Genomic DNA, 17,847 nt, shown 5'->3' with positions numbered 1-17,847 from the left:
CAACGTCAGCGACATAAACAAATCCGGAAATAACAACTGCAACATATGCAGAAATCCGCTTTACTATCTACTTTATCTATTGCGAGTAATTACTAATTCCATATTGTTGTACAGAACAAATTCTATTACGCCCGTTATATTATTTTAACTATTCAACTTTTAATTGGTTTGTAAATGAAAAATGGACGAAAGCACATTGATATTACTTTGATTTTACGGAAAAAATAATGATACTAAATAACGAATTATGCCAATTAATGATTGTAGAATTGTGCTACAGAATATTAAGGTCTTTCAAGCAGAAATACCTTTGGATGGTCTTTTTAACTGTGGATATTGTTAAATAAATTTTTTCTTCTATTAGTGTAACTATGAATGGGTCTCTCGGTTGATTTGTGAGAGTAATTGAGAACCAAATAAACCGATTCTAAAATAAATAGAGCGGGAAGAGTCAAAATTTTGTATTTTTCATAATAGAATTCGCAATTCAAACCACAAATGTAGCGAATGAATATTTTCTGAAACCTGAAGATAGATTCGAAGAAATGCAAACTACAAGACCCACAGGAAGGTTAACCATAGCGAAGATGCGATTCGAACAACGAGATAGAGCGGGAAGAGTCAAAATTCTGTATTTTTCAAAATAGAATTCGCAATTCAAACCACAAATGTATCGAATAGCTATTTTTTGAAACCTGAAGATAGATTCGAAGAAATGCAAACTACAAGACCCACAGGAAGGTTAACCATAGCGAAGATGCGATTCGAACAACGAGATAGAGCGGGAAGAGTCAAAATTTTGTATTTTTCAAAATAGAATTCGCAATTCAAACCACAAATGTATCGAATAGCTATTTTTTGAAACCTGAAGATAGATTCGAAGAAATGCAAACTACAAGACCCACAGGAAGGTTAACCATAGCGAAGATGCGATTCGAACAACGAGATAGAGCGGGAAGAGTCAAAATTTTGTATTTTTCAAAATAGAATTCGCAATTCAAACCACAAATGAAGCGAATAGCTATTTTTTGAAACCTGAAGACAGATTCGAAGAAATGCAAACTACAAGACACCCAGAAAGGTTAACCATAGCGAAGATGCGATTCGAACAACGAGATAGAGCAGGAAGAGTCAAAATTCTGTATTTTTCAAAATATAATTCGCAATTCAAACCACAAATGTAGCGAATAGCTATTTTTTGAAACCTGAAGATAGATTCGAAGAAATGCAAACTACAAGACCCCCAGGAAGGGTTAACCATAGCGAAGATACTATTCGAACAACGAGTTGTCGTTAAAAAGTACAAGAACTGACCTGGTAGACACAGAATTAAGCAGGAGATATTTGTTTTTCACCAAAATGTCCATATGTACAGACCATTGAAGGTCATCGTTAATATGCAGACCAAGCAACGAATTTGAAGATCGTATTAAGTCATTGTAGAGTTTTAGATGTTGTGAACTCTTTTGTAGTATTAAATCGAAGTTTTATCAGTGTTTTCACAGAGCCCAGGATTTAGTAGTTATGAGATCTTTGCCATGGTAGAAAATCAGGCGTTTATATCTGAACATGATACATCATTAATGAATACCAAAAAAAGAATACCTAAAACTGAACCCTGAGGTACACCACGGCTAACTGATACTTACTTAAGAGTGATCTGATGTTCTTAGATGAAGTACTTGTTCCTTTCGTGGATATGAGATGATTAGTTTTGCTGTATTGAAGCACCTGATAATTTTATCGAACATTTAGAATAAATATCTTCAGAAAGATCCATCCAATCATTTGCTAAACATGTGATATCATCTCTCTTTTCTTTCCATTATCCACCAAACGATTCAGTGACACCAATTATATTTGATTCAGCAGTTTTTTCCATGCTTGCCTATCTGATGAAGTCTCATATGTATCAAGGTTGTTTGGTCCATCCTTCTAGTTGGAGATCTGTCTTTTGAGCGGTCGCCTTCTACTTTCTCTTCTATGATTAATCGTTGCTTTGTTCCTGATCTTCTAGCTACATGCACCAGGTACCGCAACAGTTTATTCTGGTTAGCAGCCTTAGACGTGGACCAATTTCTAGTAATACGGATACGTTGAATCGGTGTTCCATCCATGATGTGATATTGGGGTTAACTAATTCAATCAAATGCAAATCACGCAAAACAAATTTTTGAAAATTTTGTTAAATCTCAAAAAACTAATAATTTAGGTTAGGTTAGGTTAGGTTAGGTTAGGTTAGGTTAGGTTAGGTTAGGTTAGGTTAGGTTAGGTTAGGTTAGGTTAGGTTAGGTTAGGTTAGTGGTGACTGGGTGAACTAAAAATTTAGGAGTAGTGGGAAGTCATTTAGGGGTAGCGAGCTGCTAGGCCTTCTCCTAAGTCTCGAGGGTAGAACTTTAAAGCACTGATTTGAGATTAAAACAATTTTTAATACTTTTTTTAAGTATTTACCTGATAAATAAAGTTGTTTCAAAAAAAAATGTGAAGTTTACACACCTTTTCACATCTTACGATAATAATTATTGTCATATATCTAAATCCACTGATGTTGGTGGTTATTAAGTAATAGACACGATTTTTTTAGGAAAATGATGTGAAAAAAATTCTTTGTCGTTTATCATGACAAATATCAATTGGAGCAAAGTTTACTTAACATTTTGATACTAGAAGTCACCGATGACGGTTTAGTTTTGTGTCTTAAACTATACGTGAACCAAATATTTATACTTTTATTTTACAAACACTTCTCCAGACTAGAATTTCAAAATAAAAACAAAAGATATCCGTAATCATTAGTTTGTTTTTTCAACTTTTGAAGCATACATTTCGTTATAAGCTGCTTAGTAGCTGATATTAACTGATCCCTGAGGTCATTATCAAATAGATATGTACTCGATTTGACGTAAAACAACAGTTTGTATTCAGTTTAATTCATATTTATTGAAAATGGTGTCGACAGAAGTAAGAAACTCATTATTAATATTCATTCTTTTTATACAAACCGTTCTGTCACAAACTAATACTTTCGTTGATGTTAAAGTTTCTTTAATTTCGAAAAAACAACCAACTAAAAAAGAACAAATTACAATAACGTCCAACAACTTACCGCACAGTCTCATCAATTATGATCCCGATGTTTACGATTCTATTAAAATTGAAGGACAATTTATACCAAAGATATACGAAGGGGCGTTCAAAGGTTTAAATGTAACACAATTAATGATCATCAAAACTGATTTGAGAGAATTAGAAGTTGGTGCTTTCAAGGACATTAAGAAACTTGATTCGTTGGTGGTCGCGGAAAATTCGCTCAAATTTGTCAAGAAAGGAATATTCACAAACTTATCGATTACTAAATTGTATCTTGATGATAATAAAATAAAATCAGTCGAAGGTAGGTATTGAAAATTTTTTATTAATAGATAGATTGTTATTTACATTTGATTGAAAAGAAACTTTGTATGTTTGTATGTAAGTATATAGATATCAAAAATTAAGTTCCTCCTGCTTTGCGCTGAGATCAGTTTCCAAAAGAACTGAACTTACCTACCTCCTTAACAGTTTCTTATGCCCTTATTGAGTCTCATCTCCGATATTCCCTCACCTTCTGGGGTACGTGCGACTCAATTTGAGCGAATCTTCAAACTACAAAAGAGAGCTGTTAGATATTTACTCGGACTAAACAGTAGGGACTTCCTTCCTTATTCATCTTTGAATCCGTTTGCCTAATTCGTTATCTCCAATTTCAGAGAACTCTTTGCAAGGCTATCCACTTGGATGGAACGTGGAGCACGACCCTTATCTACCTACTCCACGTTCAGAATTAGTTAAGGGCTCAATATTTTACAATGCAAAATATGCACAATCACTTGCCAATTGAAATCAAATCGATATTATCTTTTCCCGCATCCCGATTTTTTAGTTTTTACAAGTTTTTGTTTATAAATTGTAACAATTTTTTGACAATAAAGGATTTCTCTCTCTCATTTCTCTCTCCTAGGTGTAGTGCTCTAGAGTTCTGTAGGGTTTCATATGAAAATGTGACTAGAGGTCCTCTATGCAACAAAACTGCTAAATCTAGCATCTTTAGTTCTTGTTCTTGTTCTTATAGATTCCCAGGAAAATATTTGCCTGTCTCATCCCTTATAGGTTGTCTTAATAAACGGTCCATTGTTCTGGGAAGAGTTTAGGTACTATGAAGGGCTTGCCTGGCACCGTTTTAGCTATTTCATTTCCCTTCACTCCGATGTGTCCCGGAATCCATTGTAGGGTAATTTCATTTTTCTTGTCTAGTTCGTTTAATTTTTCCAGGCAATCCCAAACAAGTTTGGATTTTATGATATTGCCCATCGGACATCATAACGATCTCTTTGAACTGGATACATTCTTCAATTGCATACATTTTTGCTTGAATCTCATTTATTTTTACTTAAGATTGAGATAAATTTTTTCGATTAATCATCTTGAGACATGTCCCAGGTTTGTTCATTTTTTAAAGACTGTTTTTCCTAGGCGATAAAAAGTACTATGTGCAGAGGTGGGAGATTTAGGATCACTTTTAGTGATGGTGACGGGCAACCTGTCTTTGTACCTTCGAGAGATTGATTCTCGTTTTATTCAGACTATATCCAATACCCCAAACTACTGCTCCAAGTGGTTTCTTGTTATTTTAATTTTTGTAACCCTCTCAATTGCTTCAGTTTGTTGTATAAAAATAATCTCTATGGTATCGCTTTTTATTTTAGTTTCTCATTTATTTAACTTTAAAATAGTGAAAGGCATTTAGCATATACAATTTGGTGTACATTGATCAATGAGGAATTTAATTCTAACTTAATCTAATCGAAATGGATACTGGCCATCTTATGTTGGATACAATGAAAAGAATCAATCAATGTACCTGCACGTAGCGGTATTTTTCCTAAATAGAAAATATCATCCACATATTTGTACCATACCCTGGGAAAATACTGAAACTCTTGACTGATTTGCTTTTCAAAATGATTCATGAACAGTTCAGCCATGATCGGTGATAGGCATTTTCCCATTGTTATTCCTTCATCTTGCTTTTAGAATTTGTTGTTGTACTGGAACTAGTTTCATTCCATACATATTTTTGTTAACTGTAAATACTTTTCTATCACATCAGCTCCCAAATTATTAGATCTCAGTAAGTCCTCAAGGTCCACGAAGGTCTGCGGGATTGCCACGCTTACATCGAAGGAATTCTTCACTAAAAAAATCTCAGGTTTGATCTGTAGGTTTTTAAACTCCTTCGTTAACATAAGGTTCTTACAATTTTAAGTGTTTCTTTCACATTTATGATCATTGGTCCTATTAAGTTGTTATTTCCTTTATCAGCTTTCAACTAGAAACAATCTTTCCTCTTCAAACTCCTGACAGTATTCAGATCTCTTTTACTGACTGATGGTTTTTTATTCTTAGTAGACATATTTTTCAAGATTTGACTTCTACACGCTTCCCGGACGAAGTCCCTAGCGTCTTGAGGAAGATACTGAATGGAACTTTCAATTTATCCAATCAATTCGCAGAGATCGCCATCGTCCGCAACATCAATACCCAAAAATTCCAGAAATTCCTCCAATTTAGTTGTGATAATCTAATAGAGTTAGGAACTTAAAACTAAGGTATACCCAGCGTTTCTTAGATTCTGTAGAATAGATTGCACTAAAATTTTGTTTCTAACCCAGTATTGTCAAGGAGCTAGATACTCTCTGGTCTGGTCTGGTCAATAATTTTCATTTCCAGGTACAATGGAGGTTACTATTGCGAATGTACCAAAGAGCCTCTACCATATTCCCCAAAACAAATCTTTGGATGACTTCTAGGGTATTCCCATAATTGGAAACCATAGAAGCTTAAGTATTTTATGTAGTGGAGTGGAGTTTCTTTCAATTAGCCAGTAAATTTTTCTATATTTCACTTCAAGTTCTTCTTTTTTACATTTAACATGCACTTTCCATCGAAGTTAGGCATCAACGTAATGATTTTGCTGTGTTTGAGTGTGGAATCACATTCCTATTCATTCTTATTGAAATATGATCTATCCCTTTGTGAACTGTACTGATTTAGTTTCATTACGTTTTGTTTCCATCTCTTCATCCATTCATGGAAAGGTGGATAGCTGTTGTAGCCTGTTGATTGTTTCTTCATTGCTCTTTCCTCCGGCTAGAATGGATGCCGTCGGCGATGGTGACTAGAACATTTCCTTGTGGTACTCCAGCTTTAACTTCTTAAATATCTGAATAGGCTTTTTCTTTTTGCTTGATTCTAAAATAGCTAATCTATTAAACGCTTGTACTACATCAGGAAAATTAGTGGAGTGTTTATTCCTAAATCCAAATTGGTGATAAGCGATTTTTGTCTTTTGAATAAGAGTAGTCATGCCGTGATAACCAATTTTCCAAAAGCTGGGTATATACTTCAATTTAAAGGCATTATTAATCAGGTTAGTTAGTTTATTTAACCTTTTTCTTGAATAAGGAGTTTTTTCGGATCGATATTTTCTTTTATTTCGATAATAACTTCTCTGGTAGTGGTAACCTCTATTTCTTGATCAACCAATTCTTCCATATTTGGTTTTTCACCTTAAACTTCATGTATTAGAATAATTTTTTGAATGGGATTTGCGAATCTTGTCGCTTTTCAAAATACCTCATAAAAACAAACGAGAATGATCAAAATGTGATACGTAATATTTTAATAGCTGTATGATTAAAATATTTATTTGCTAGGTGGTTCCTTCGAGGGTATGAAAAAGATAACGTCCATAGTATTGAGTGTAAATTTTATCAAAGTAATCGAAAAAGGATCTTTTAAAGATTTAGAAGAATTAACGTCAATCAGAATCGATTTTAATAGGATAGAAAGAATCGAAGAAGGTGCTTTCGAAAATTTACCAAAGCTATCTAAGTTAGATCTGGATAATAATAATATAAAACAAATAGAAGCCAGCTCATTTGGTGAGTAATTATAACTAAAACCCAGTTATTTTCATTAAATAGAAGTTGCGCAAATGTTGTTTCTCGAGCTGTTGTTGTTTCAAACAAAAAATTTGAATCAAATAGAAAAGTGCCATGTTTATGGCACGGTTCAAGCCAAACTACAATCTATTTGGCTTCGGTTTCTGTTGTTATTTTCAGTGGTTTTGGGTTGATAAATGATGAAGAAATGATACTTGTTTTGATTAACAAAACTCTTGCTGAACAATCGTCGGATTGTTGCTCAATACTTGAAAATTCCAAAATTACCAATTGGAACACGTTTGTCTGTCACAATTTTTTTTCTTTCACATTCACTGTCACTTGAACATGCTTATCGCCTGCCAACTTAACTAAATTAAAAATTAATATAAACATGGTTACCAACTTTGACTCTATATAAAACAAAATAGTGTGAGATAGGGATAGGTCGGGTCAGCTGTCAATTTGATCAATTCTCAACAGTTTCCGATTATTTCGAGATTTTAGATCGAAAAAATCTGTTAAATCTAGCGGATACTTCCAGGAGTAAATCACACCAAAAAGTTTTAGTTTAAAAAGTAGTAATTGACTAGTACATATTCTTTTGGACAAAAAGAAAAAAACAATCCTGGTTTTTCTAGTTACTGGAAATGCTTTGAACGAGAAAGTTGTAGGAGCAAGCAACTAATAACGAACCTGGAACCGTAGGAAGAGCTCTAAATAGTCTTCGACAAAAGTAACTTTGATATAAGAGACTTTGAGCTTAGAGCGTTACTCACATCACGTCATATAGTAGTTTTGGACGTTTGTAAAGATTTTTCTTGTACTCCGAAGAGGTTATTCTACTAGTTCACTTATCCATGGAAATTAACCGAAGCTTCTGGTGATTTTCGCTTGACAGTCCGAGCTTAGCATTTGGTGTAGTGTCTGCATACTCTAAGGGAACGTATTCAGATTATATTTTCTTTGAAGATCGTCGATTGAATCCCAATTATGTAGCACGTTGTTGGGTCAATACATATTCAGCCACATCTTCTCCAAAACGGCTTCTCCGGGCTCTCACGATATAATAGTGTTTCTTCTAGACAAGCAGCTAAACGCTGTAGTGCAAAAAAACGTGTCTTCGACCATATCGAAAATGTATTATCTTTATTGTAAACTTGATCAAAGATATTTTCAGTGAATTTACCAGCACTTACTGTCCTTTTATTGCAAGTCAACGAATTGGAAAGAGTTTCACTGAAAAATCTGAATAGTTTGATAGTTTTGTGGTTGTTCGACAACAAACTGAAATCTTTGGATATAGGAATGTTGAATGGATTGAAAAGTTTATCGAAAGTGAACGTTACCGAAAACAGAATCACGTATCTCGAAGGAACGGCTGTACGTTCTTTCGAAATGCATTATCTGGATCTATCATATAATAATATCACTAGTATCGGTGATGGATGTTTTAACGGATCTAATATACAAGGTAATTATAAGAAATATGTATTAAATATACTGCGATTAGATATAGACTTTAATACAAATACCTTTACACGTTACGAATATCGTTAAAACCTTGCAGTGTTTTCTGATCGATAAATTAGTAGAAAAATGTGATTTTAAAATTTTGAATATTGATTAAAAATAGAACTGGTATGTTCCTTGTGTGTTTCAATTAAACAAAAAATTTAAATTCCTCCAAAATTAGCACTGAAACTTTCTGGAAACAGTTCCATTTCAATAAGATTTTGCTCAATTAATATCTATAATGAAATGACTTCCCTTTTGTAGAACTAGAGCGCGCTTTCGAGTTATTTAGAGCACTTTTTAGAGGTGGTTTAGTTGTTTACCAACCATCTCAATTTCTACTTATTAATTGTCATTTTTTTCCGATTCCTTCTCCATCTCTCTTCAGCTTCCACTCCAGTTCTTTACATATGTCTCGACCATCTTGTTTTTTCTTTTTTTATTATTACAACATTCTCTTTTTCACGCACTTCGTCTATATTAAATTCCATTCTCATTTCGGCTTTTGTTTTTGTAATAGGTTGGAAGTAAATTGTAAGTATGCGAAAACTTCCAAGAATACTTTCACCATGAGCTTTATCGTGGTTCAAATTCACCGGAAAAAATCACAATATTGTAGCTATTAGCTTAACCTTGTACATTACTATGGTTATACGAGGGTGATTCAAATATAAACCGGAAATTCACAGTAGATAGTTTCCGTCGCGCTCTGCAAACTTTCGCCACCTCTTTGAAAGCTTTCGGATGCCTTCTTCGTAAAAATCTTTCGGCTTGTCACCTCCTCGTCCGCCCTCGGGGATAGGCTTTGTACAAAAAACTAGAAGCCAGAAGTTAGTTGGTCGCTAGTGAAGGCTAGATTGATCACTGGAAAGCCCGTCATGGCGTCCGGTTTGTTCCAATTTCTGAAAAACTATCCACAGATGCTGAGACGGTCGAGAAGTTTTCTGTGAAGTTTCAAGAATTTGTCCAAAACTCATAAAAGATTAAGGCCAACTATTGCTTCCTGTAGCAACGCTGATGGAACACCCAAATTTCCATTCCAAAGCATAAATTTATCTTGATTTATCGACGAGTTCGTTCGATCTGTTGAAAAGGACTTGAATCGAAAAAAGCTTCCTGTTACTGGTGTCGCTGTTAAATAACGCACCATCACATCCATTCGAGGAGAAATTAGTGAAAAGGGACATAAAAACCACTAAATGTCACATCACTTAATCATCTAATGGATCAGGAACTTAATGGCTAAAGAGGCGGTATCGCAGAAAGTACATCAGTTCAGTTTTAGAAAAGTCCAAAGGATGTTTCAACATATTTGAATCATTGGAATCCTCTAACATCAAAGATGCTATCTATGCAATTGCTGATTCATAGGAGGAACTGAAACCTTACACTTTGCGAAAATCTTGGCGTAAGTTTGACTGAAATCGGCCTGATCGTAGATGAACAAAGCAACGACACACAAGAAATAATTAAAGATCTACAAAGCGTACAACCGAATGTCCCTACCAGTGAAGTTGAGGAGTGGATTGTCCAATGTGACAAAGACTGTGAAACTAATGGTGAAGAAACTTTGAAGGAGGATTCTATTGGTGATATTGACGAACCGGATTTCACGCACTGATACCAAGAACGCGTTTGATATTGCCCTGAACATAGAGCAAAATTCAACTTCAACACATGGATATTGTGTATGTATAACTGACTTTTTTTCTAGGTAATTTAAAATATATTTTACATATTTCTGATATAATCTGAGTATGTAATATGTGTATAAATAAAGATGTCTACAAGGTGACAGATTATAGAATTACTACGGTAACTATTTGCGCCCGAAGGGTTATATCTCTCCGAAACCAATATTACATCACTCAATAAGTCGTGTGACTGGCACAAAGATGGCGCTGCAATTGTCGAATCTGTATGACGTTTATGACGTACCAACTGTCAAAAGACTATGTGTAAAATGTCATGACATTTCGATTAGTCAGAAAAAAGTGACAGCCATTTAAGTGAAGCTACTTATTTTCAAAACGATGGATTCAAAAAAATTTCGGTGTTTATTTATCATTGCTTTTTGATGAGAAAAAATACCGTACAAGCTCAGCAATGGTTTCAATTTGTTATTGGTTTGCTGAATTAAAACGTGGTCGTTCAGATATCGATGATACTCCAGGAAAAATCAAAAAAGTCCTCAAATTGGTTATGATAAATCGTAAATTGAAATTGCTTGAGATATATGAGGCCGTAAAGATATCAGCAGGCAGTGTATGACCATGAGAAAGCTTTTTTCAAAGCAGTTGCCGCGTTAACTCACAGTCGATCAAAAACAACGCGTTGATGATTTAGAGCAGTTTTTGGCCATGTTTATCAGTTGATATGTGACATGGATCCATCACTTCACTCAGTAATCAAAATGATCATCATCTGATCGGACTGCAGCCGGTGAACCACGTCCAAAGCGTCCAAAAGCACAACAGTCAGCTGGGAAGGTTACGGCTTCAGTATTTTGGGATGCGCATGGAATATTATTCATCCAAAAAGAAGAGATAATCAATAGCGAATACTACATAGAGTTTGAAGGCAAAAATCAACTAAAAACGGCCTCATATGTTGTTTGTTTCACAAGTCATTGGCAACGATGATTATATTAAACGTATTAGCTCCTCATCCACCGTATAGTCTAGATCTGGCTCCTAGTGACTATTGGCTATTCGCTGATTTAAAACAAATGCTCGTTAGTAAGAAATTCAGCTCAAATGAAGAAGAAACTACTGAAACTGAAGCTTATTTTGAGGCAAAAGACAAATCCGATTAGTTAGAGAAATGGAATGATTGATTGTATTGCTCTTGGAGGAGATTAAAAAATATTTTTTAGTTAGTCATATGACTTGAGTTGAGTGAACTCACAACTACACTAAAAAGTGAGGTTATGTTCCGGCTTTGACGCATTTTGACGCGATAACGTGTAGTGGTATTTGTATTAAAAAATTTGTATTTGTTAATGGGAAAACTCACTGTCTAATTAATAAATTGTGATAAATCGGGGAACTAACGATTCTATTTACCGAAAAACAACACAACATCATGTTGACTTGACACTTAATAAAATAGCCGCCTACTTGATCAATAATTCGTTGAAACTGGTACTAAAATCTTCGGTTCTTAACAGTTAATATTGGTTAATATTATTTTAGATTTACTTTTGAACAACAACCAAATATTAAATATATCGCCGTCAGCTTTCAAGTCATCCAAGATAAAGAAGCTTCTACTACATAATAATCGCATATCCAAAATAAACAACGATACGTTTGCTAATTTAGAAATGGACGAACTCACATTGAACAATAACTTAATATCAGATATAGACGAAGGCGCTTTCCAGAATGCAGCCATCAGATCTATAAATCTCGATGGAAATAAACTGACCAGTATCAAACATGGTGTTTTTGATACGGTTAGATTGAGATATATTTCAATTTTGAAAAATGACGCTATAAACGACAGAGCTTTTAATAACGTTTCCAATCTTTGGGATAACAGTTCGACAAAATTATCTTAGAACTTTTAAGGAGTACCAAAAAGTATTTTTTTTTTAAATATAACTCATGCAACAAAGTAATTTTTTCTTTTCCATTGTGAAACTACGATTGGAACTATTGGAAACTTTGAAATAAATCACACATCAAGATGAGTAGTGCAACGCATTTATTTATTTCAATTGAAATTTTATAAATTTTTATATTCTTTATAAACAAGTAATTTTTTTGGAACAATTAACTTTTTTGTTATAGACCCTGCAAGCATGTCTGGCTGCTATCTTGATTACGCTTCTCATACTATTTTGTGATAAAATTTTTCACCGCGTTAATTTTTTTACTGAAATCGTGTTATACAGAAAAAAAATTAAAGAAGTATCTACGAAATTGCTTAAAAGTTTGTGATCTGCATCCAGGAATTTTTTTTACTTCGATAAAAGCCAAGCATTTTTTTACTAGGTCTGAAACTACATAAAAAAAATTTTTTTGCTAATTTTTTTATGTCAAGATGGTTGAAAATGCCTTTTTTAATTTCCATCACAGTCAATCTAGGAAATTTGGTTTCAAGAAACGAAAATTCGGGTCCGTCTTTGGGGAGGAGTTTGGTCTTAGAAGTACCAGGCCCAACAAAGAAAAGACAGAAATTCTGGACAAATATATTTATTTTTCAACTCATACTAGCTCCATACATTTTTCCCAACGATGTTCAATGAGTTCGATTTGATAATTCTAAGACTTTTATTTATTAATTTTGGCCATTACAATAATGTATGTGTGAGCTGGTGCATTTTCTTTATGAAACAATAAATTTTTCTTAGCCAAATGCGACTGGTTCTAGTGCAGGCATTCAAACCCAAAATGGTGTCCGATTTTCCTGAAAATTTAGAATTAAGCTCATATTCACCTCCATATCAAGATCTACATGGTCGCAAGGTGTGCAAATTGTTTTTAAGGGGTGAAAACCACCCCTTATCGAAAAATATCAATATTATAGTTGTTCCTACTTTTTTTCAGTTCAAATTTTTTTCGTGTATGCAGCATAAATATCTTAACATATTGTATAATAGAAAATTTATATATTTTGAAGTATCAACCCTTAAAAATCTTTAGAATCTACCATTCTGATGAAAATAATATAGGAAAAAATCTTTTAACCATTTAAAACATTGCAATTTTATTTTTACTGTGAAAAATTCAAAGCGTTTCAATAAAATTGGTTATTAATTATCATTACTCAACCCTTAAAAACTACCCCTTTGCAGAGAATGATATAAAAATAAATCTAATGACTACTAACTTTTGGATTTTTCATTCTTTTTGGTATTAAAGTTTCTACTTTTTTATTGTCTATACCCTGTCAATCCTTAAGAAAAAAATTTTAATGACTGTCAATATTTTAATTCTGAATTCTTTCGGTATCCAAGTGTATTGACTGTTTATTTGTTTTTGTATCTCTTATAGTTATGGAGAGAAAAAAAAGTATTATTTAATGCTCATTTTTTTCAAAAATATGTATTTCTAATCAGTGAAACTCTCAAATGTCGTAAATAACATCCAAATAAAGTATTAATTTTGATTTTCAATGAAATAGCATTAGTTTTAGTGTAATTTTTTTAGCTTTAACTATTTTACATCATATCTCACTGAAATTTCAATCGAAACGACTTTTATCAGTAATCATTTGAAAGGTCTTTTTAAGCTCTTTAAAAAGTATTCTGTGACATTTTGTTGAAAAATATACCCTTTTCCCGTTATTTTAGGTTAAATGTTCAATTACGTAAAACAAAAGCTATTCAAGTATCTATAACTTGCTTAGGTAGAACCTTATGATCTTAAAATAAAGCTCAATTCTTTCGTTTTCTTATAAGCTTCATTTTTGTTCCTCACACTTTTTTCGATAAAATACATCATTACAGAGTTATACGTAAAAAACTATTGAAAATGCGGTTTTTTTGACGAAAAATCGTACTTTTCAATTGCGAATAACTCAAAAACTATTGATCTGGCGAAAAAACTTTATATGACATTTTTTACTTTAATTTTGCTGATCTTCCGAATTCTGGGGTTGCACATTTCGGCACTATGTAGATCTCGCTTTTTAGATACACACCAATCATTTATCAAATGAATTTCAAATAAATCGGTGCTGCATTAAATAATTCGGAAAGGAAATGCTTGAATACCTGGCCTATTTGCTTGATTTCTTCGCTCAAATGCTGCAATAAATTCGTATAATATTCGCCAGTGATAGTTTTTCCTTTTACAAGGTAAGCAAAGAAAATTATTCCACGTCCATCCCGAAAAACCGAGGCTATGACCATTCTTGCAGACGGAACGGTCTTTGTCTTCTTTGGAGCCGCTTCTCCCTTTTCAATTTATCGTTTTGATTGTTCTTTTGTTTTAATGGACCCACGTTCCATCCAGGGTTATGAAACATTGTAAAATACTCGAAGGAAACATCTTCACGACGTTATTTTTGTTCCATTGTGAGCAAACGCGGCACCCATTTTGCGCACAGCTTTCTCGTGCCTAAATTTTCAGTTAATATGCGATGTACCGCACTTTTTGAAATGCCTAATATGACTGCTAGCTTGCGTACTTCCAATCGATGACCATCCAGCATCGCTTTGTGGATTTTCTTCAACATTTCTGGAGTCATTTCCTCATTTGGTCGACCATTGCGATGCTGGTCTTCGCCTCATTTAAACTCTGCTACCCAATATTTTACCGCTGTCTCACTCAGAGAGATCTAGTTCAGCTTTTATATTGTCTTTCAAACAAATACCAAATAACGTAGCGTCTTCAAACTTGAAACATAAGTTGTATAGATTGTGTACTTTCTAATATAAACGTAAATCTTCGAGTATAATATCTTCCTGATAACTTTGGCCCGTCACGTGACCCCTTATAAAAGTACGGACCCACGAGATCTACCCCATGGATACCTACCCACACACGAGCACCTCAGACAGGTTTGATTATTTCTTGATTCTTTTTTCGAGCGCATTGCCTACTTTATGCCGACTCATGTATAAAACTTCATATTTCTAGCCGAATTATATTTGTAAACTGACAAATCTAGATATTAATGTCATTTGGTTGGCTAGTCCAAGTAACGAATGATCGGAATTATTAGATAAACAACCTATTTTAGAGCTTTAGAACTCAAAAGCATTCGATCGCTAATATTTTCCGTATAATCGAAATACGTCCTTTGAAGATATCATTGATGTCGATTTCTTTCATTTCTAGTTGCTATCGACCAAGTTAACGGTTTTAAAATAGTCGAAAAACATTTTAATCCGGTCAATTCAGACAATCGAAGTTACATAAATTCTTATCAAGCTGCAAATCAGTAAAATTGTTTAAAATACAATTAAACATGGAATTTGATCATTTCCATGTATGAAAAATGAGTTTTTCGCTATTTTCAGCGAAACGGTGAGTTTTATCATAAAAATACATCGGATAAAAATTGTAGATCATAAAATTATCTACAAAAAACGTAGCGATACTTTTTTTCCTACGAGCCACCGTTACTGAGAAATAATGATTCAAAAAGCTGTAAAAATTGTCGTATTCAACGGTTTCATCATTTTCAGCAGTAAATTTTACAATATTGAAATGAAATGAGACTTGTTGTGAGTATTTGTAAGAAATTTCTATTGACTTGTGGGATTTATCATAAGTTTTGGTATTTCTCGTGCAATCATCATAGCCATTAAATACGACAGTAAATCTGAACCATTACAACTTTCACAATTATTTGAATCGTTATATCTCAGAAACGGTGGCTCGTAGAAAAAAAAGTATCGCTACGTTTTTTGTACATAATTTTATGATCTACAATTTTTGTTTGAGGTATTTTCATGATAAAACTTACCGTTGTGCTGATAATCGCGAAAAACTCATTTTTTTAACCTTTGACCTCGAATAAAATTTTTTCCATACACGGAAATAATAAGGAACATTCAAATTTTATTTTCAATTGTATTTTATACAATTTTACTGATTTTCAGCTTGATGGGGATTTATGTAGCTTCACTACTATTTTTTGGTCTAATTTGACCGGACTATTTTAATTTCGTACTAACTTCAATAAGTGGGAATTTTCGATTCGACATGCATCATGTATTCCAACTACCAAAAAAGAATTAAAACCCTCCTTTCTGATCATTTTTTTTTTGGTTTCAATTCTTATAAATCATTTTGGAACCATTGAAAACCTTTCTGCGATTCTGGAGTCATTAACAGCAGTAATGGGAATATGCCATTGACTTGCTTGCATATAACTATTCAGGTTCTACTTTATGGGCTTCTGAATCCATTTGAAAGGCTTTGATGGTAATTCTTCTAGATGTTTTGTTGCTTTCCCACCAAAAGTAGCAGCCTTTGTAAATAAAATAATTCCGCAGAAAATCTGTAGCAAATCAACGGTAATTATACACTTTCGCGGTCACCTGGTTTTTTGGCTCTAGAAAATCGAAAAATGGATGGATTTTAATGATCTTGGTCTCAAAATATTCCATTTTACGGCGGATTTATAAAAAAAATACGAAAATTAAAAAAAATAAATATTTTTTACAGTTTCATGTCTTTAAATGCAAAAAAAATGACTTTCTACATATAATCCTTCGTAACTGTTTCTGACGTCGTGGAATCAAGTTCGTATATTTTTTTTCGCAATTTACATAAAAAAATGAATATTTTGAAAAAAAAAAGTTTTTCTACTATTTAAGGTTTAAAACTATTAAAAACCGCAAATTCAGCCACTACCCCCGTGTTTTTCATAAATTTGTCGTAAAATGGAACATTTTGAGACCAAAATTATAAAATTTATCTATTTTTCGATTTTCAATAGTCCAAAAACTATTGACATTGAGAATATAGTACGAAACTATTCACGAAAATTGATTGTTTTTCATCGATTTCATTTTAAGCTATAAAAACTGAAAAAATCATTCTTTTTGGATTTGTTTTTTATTAAATTGTTTATTAATTTATGTAGAATACAAAAAAAATATAAGAACTTCATCTGATAATGAGATAATTTTTTGTAAAGGATTATTTTGCAAAACCGTTTTTTTTACGATTTAAAACAGTAAAACTATGAGAAATTTTCATTCCAGCTATTTCTACTCATTTTTTTTATAAATCCGCCGTAAAATGGAACATTTTGAGACCAAGATCATTAAAATCCATCCATTTTTCAATTTTCTAGAGCCAAAAAACCAGATGACCGTGAAAGTGTATAATTACCAAATCAACTTCAGCTATCGATACATTTATACTTGCATTTTGGACCTTAACAAAATAGTCCTGGAAATCAATAACTGTTTTTGAATTCCACCAGAACTTTCTGAATCGGCTCTACGTTGAGATAACAGTATAAAAAATAAATAATTAGATACAGAGGGCTAAAATAGAAATTTCCTTATCAAATTGGAGTACAATTAATTATCCAGTAGATTATAATAACTTTTGTTCACTGTACTATTAAAGATGGAACTTCATAGCCAGATATTTTGTTCAATGTTTTAAACTTCTAACCAAGTTAACGCACATTAAATCATTTTCAATTCACTCGAATATAATTGGTATTTATAAACGTACAATAAAAATTATGTTTTATATAAAGAGAAAGTTATTTTTTTTGTCTTTCCCTTCACATTAAATCCTCATTTATATCACTTTAGAACTATCTCATTATGTAGTAACCATATTCTGCGTCTTTATAGATATCTCATTATTTCAAGCAACAGCAGACTGTTAATAAGACACCTGATACCGAGAAGTGTGTGTTACCCCAA

General features: G+C 33.0%; 1 protein-coding gene across 1 annotated transcript; it reads left to right on the top strand.

Moving 5' to 3' along the window:
* The first annotated feature begins 2,794 nt into the window (after positions 1-2,794).
* On the top strand, positions 2,795-16,197 carry LOC130898772 (leucine-rich repeats and immunoglobulin-like domains protein 1). The gene is made up of 4 exons (XM_057808280.1): positions 2,795-3,394; positions 6,756-6,983; positions 8,164-8,457; positions 11,693-16,197. Exons 1-4 carry the CDS (start codon positions 2,947-2,949, stop codon positions 12,058-12,060), a joined length of 1,338 nt encoding a protein of 445 aa, XP_057664263.1. The 5' UTR covers positions 2,795-2,946; the 3' UTR covers positions 12,061-16,197.
* The last annotated feature ends 1,650 nt before the right edge of the window (positions 16,198-17,847 follow it).

This window comes from Diorhabda carinulata, chromosome 10 (assembly GCF_026250575.1).
Source record: "Diorhabda carinulata isolate Delta chromosome 10, icDioCari1.1, whole genome shotgun sequence".
Taxonomy (NCBI): domain Eukaryota; kingdom Metazoa; phylum Arthropoda; class Insecta; order Coleoptera; family Chrysomelidae; genus Diorhabda; species Diorhabda carinulata.
Note: the sequence above shows the minus strand (reverse complement) of the source record. Positions and strands in the feature narration are given on the sequence as shown.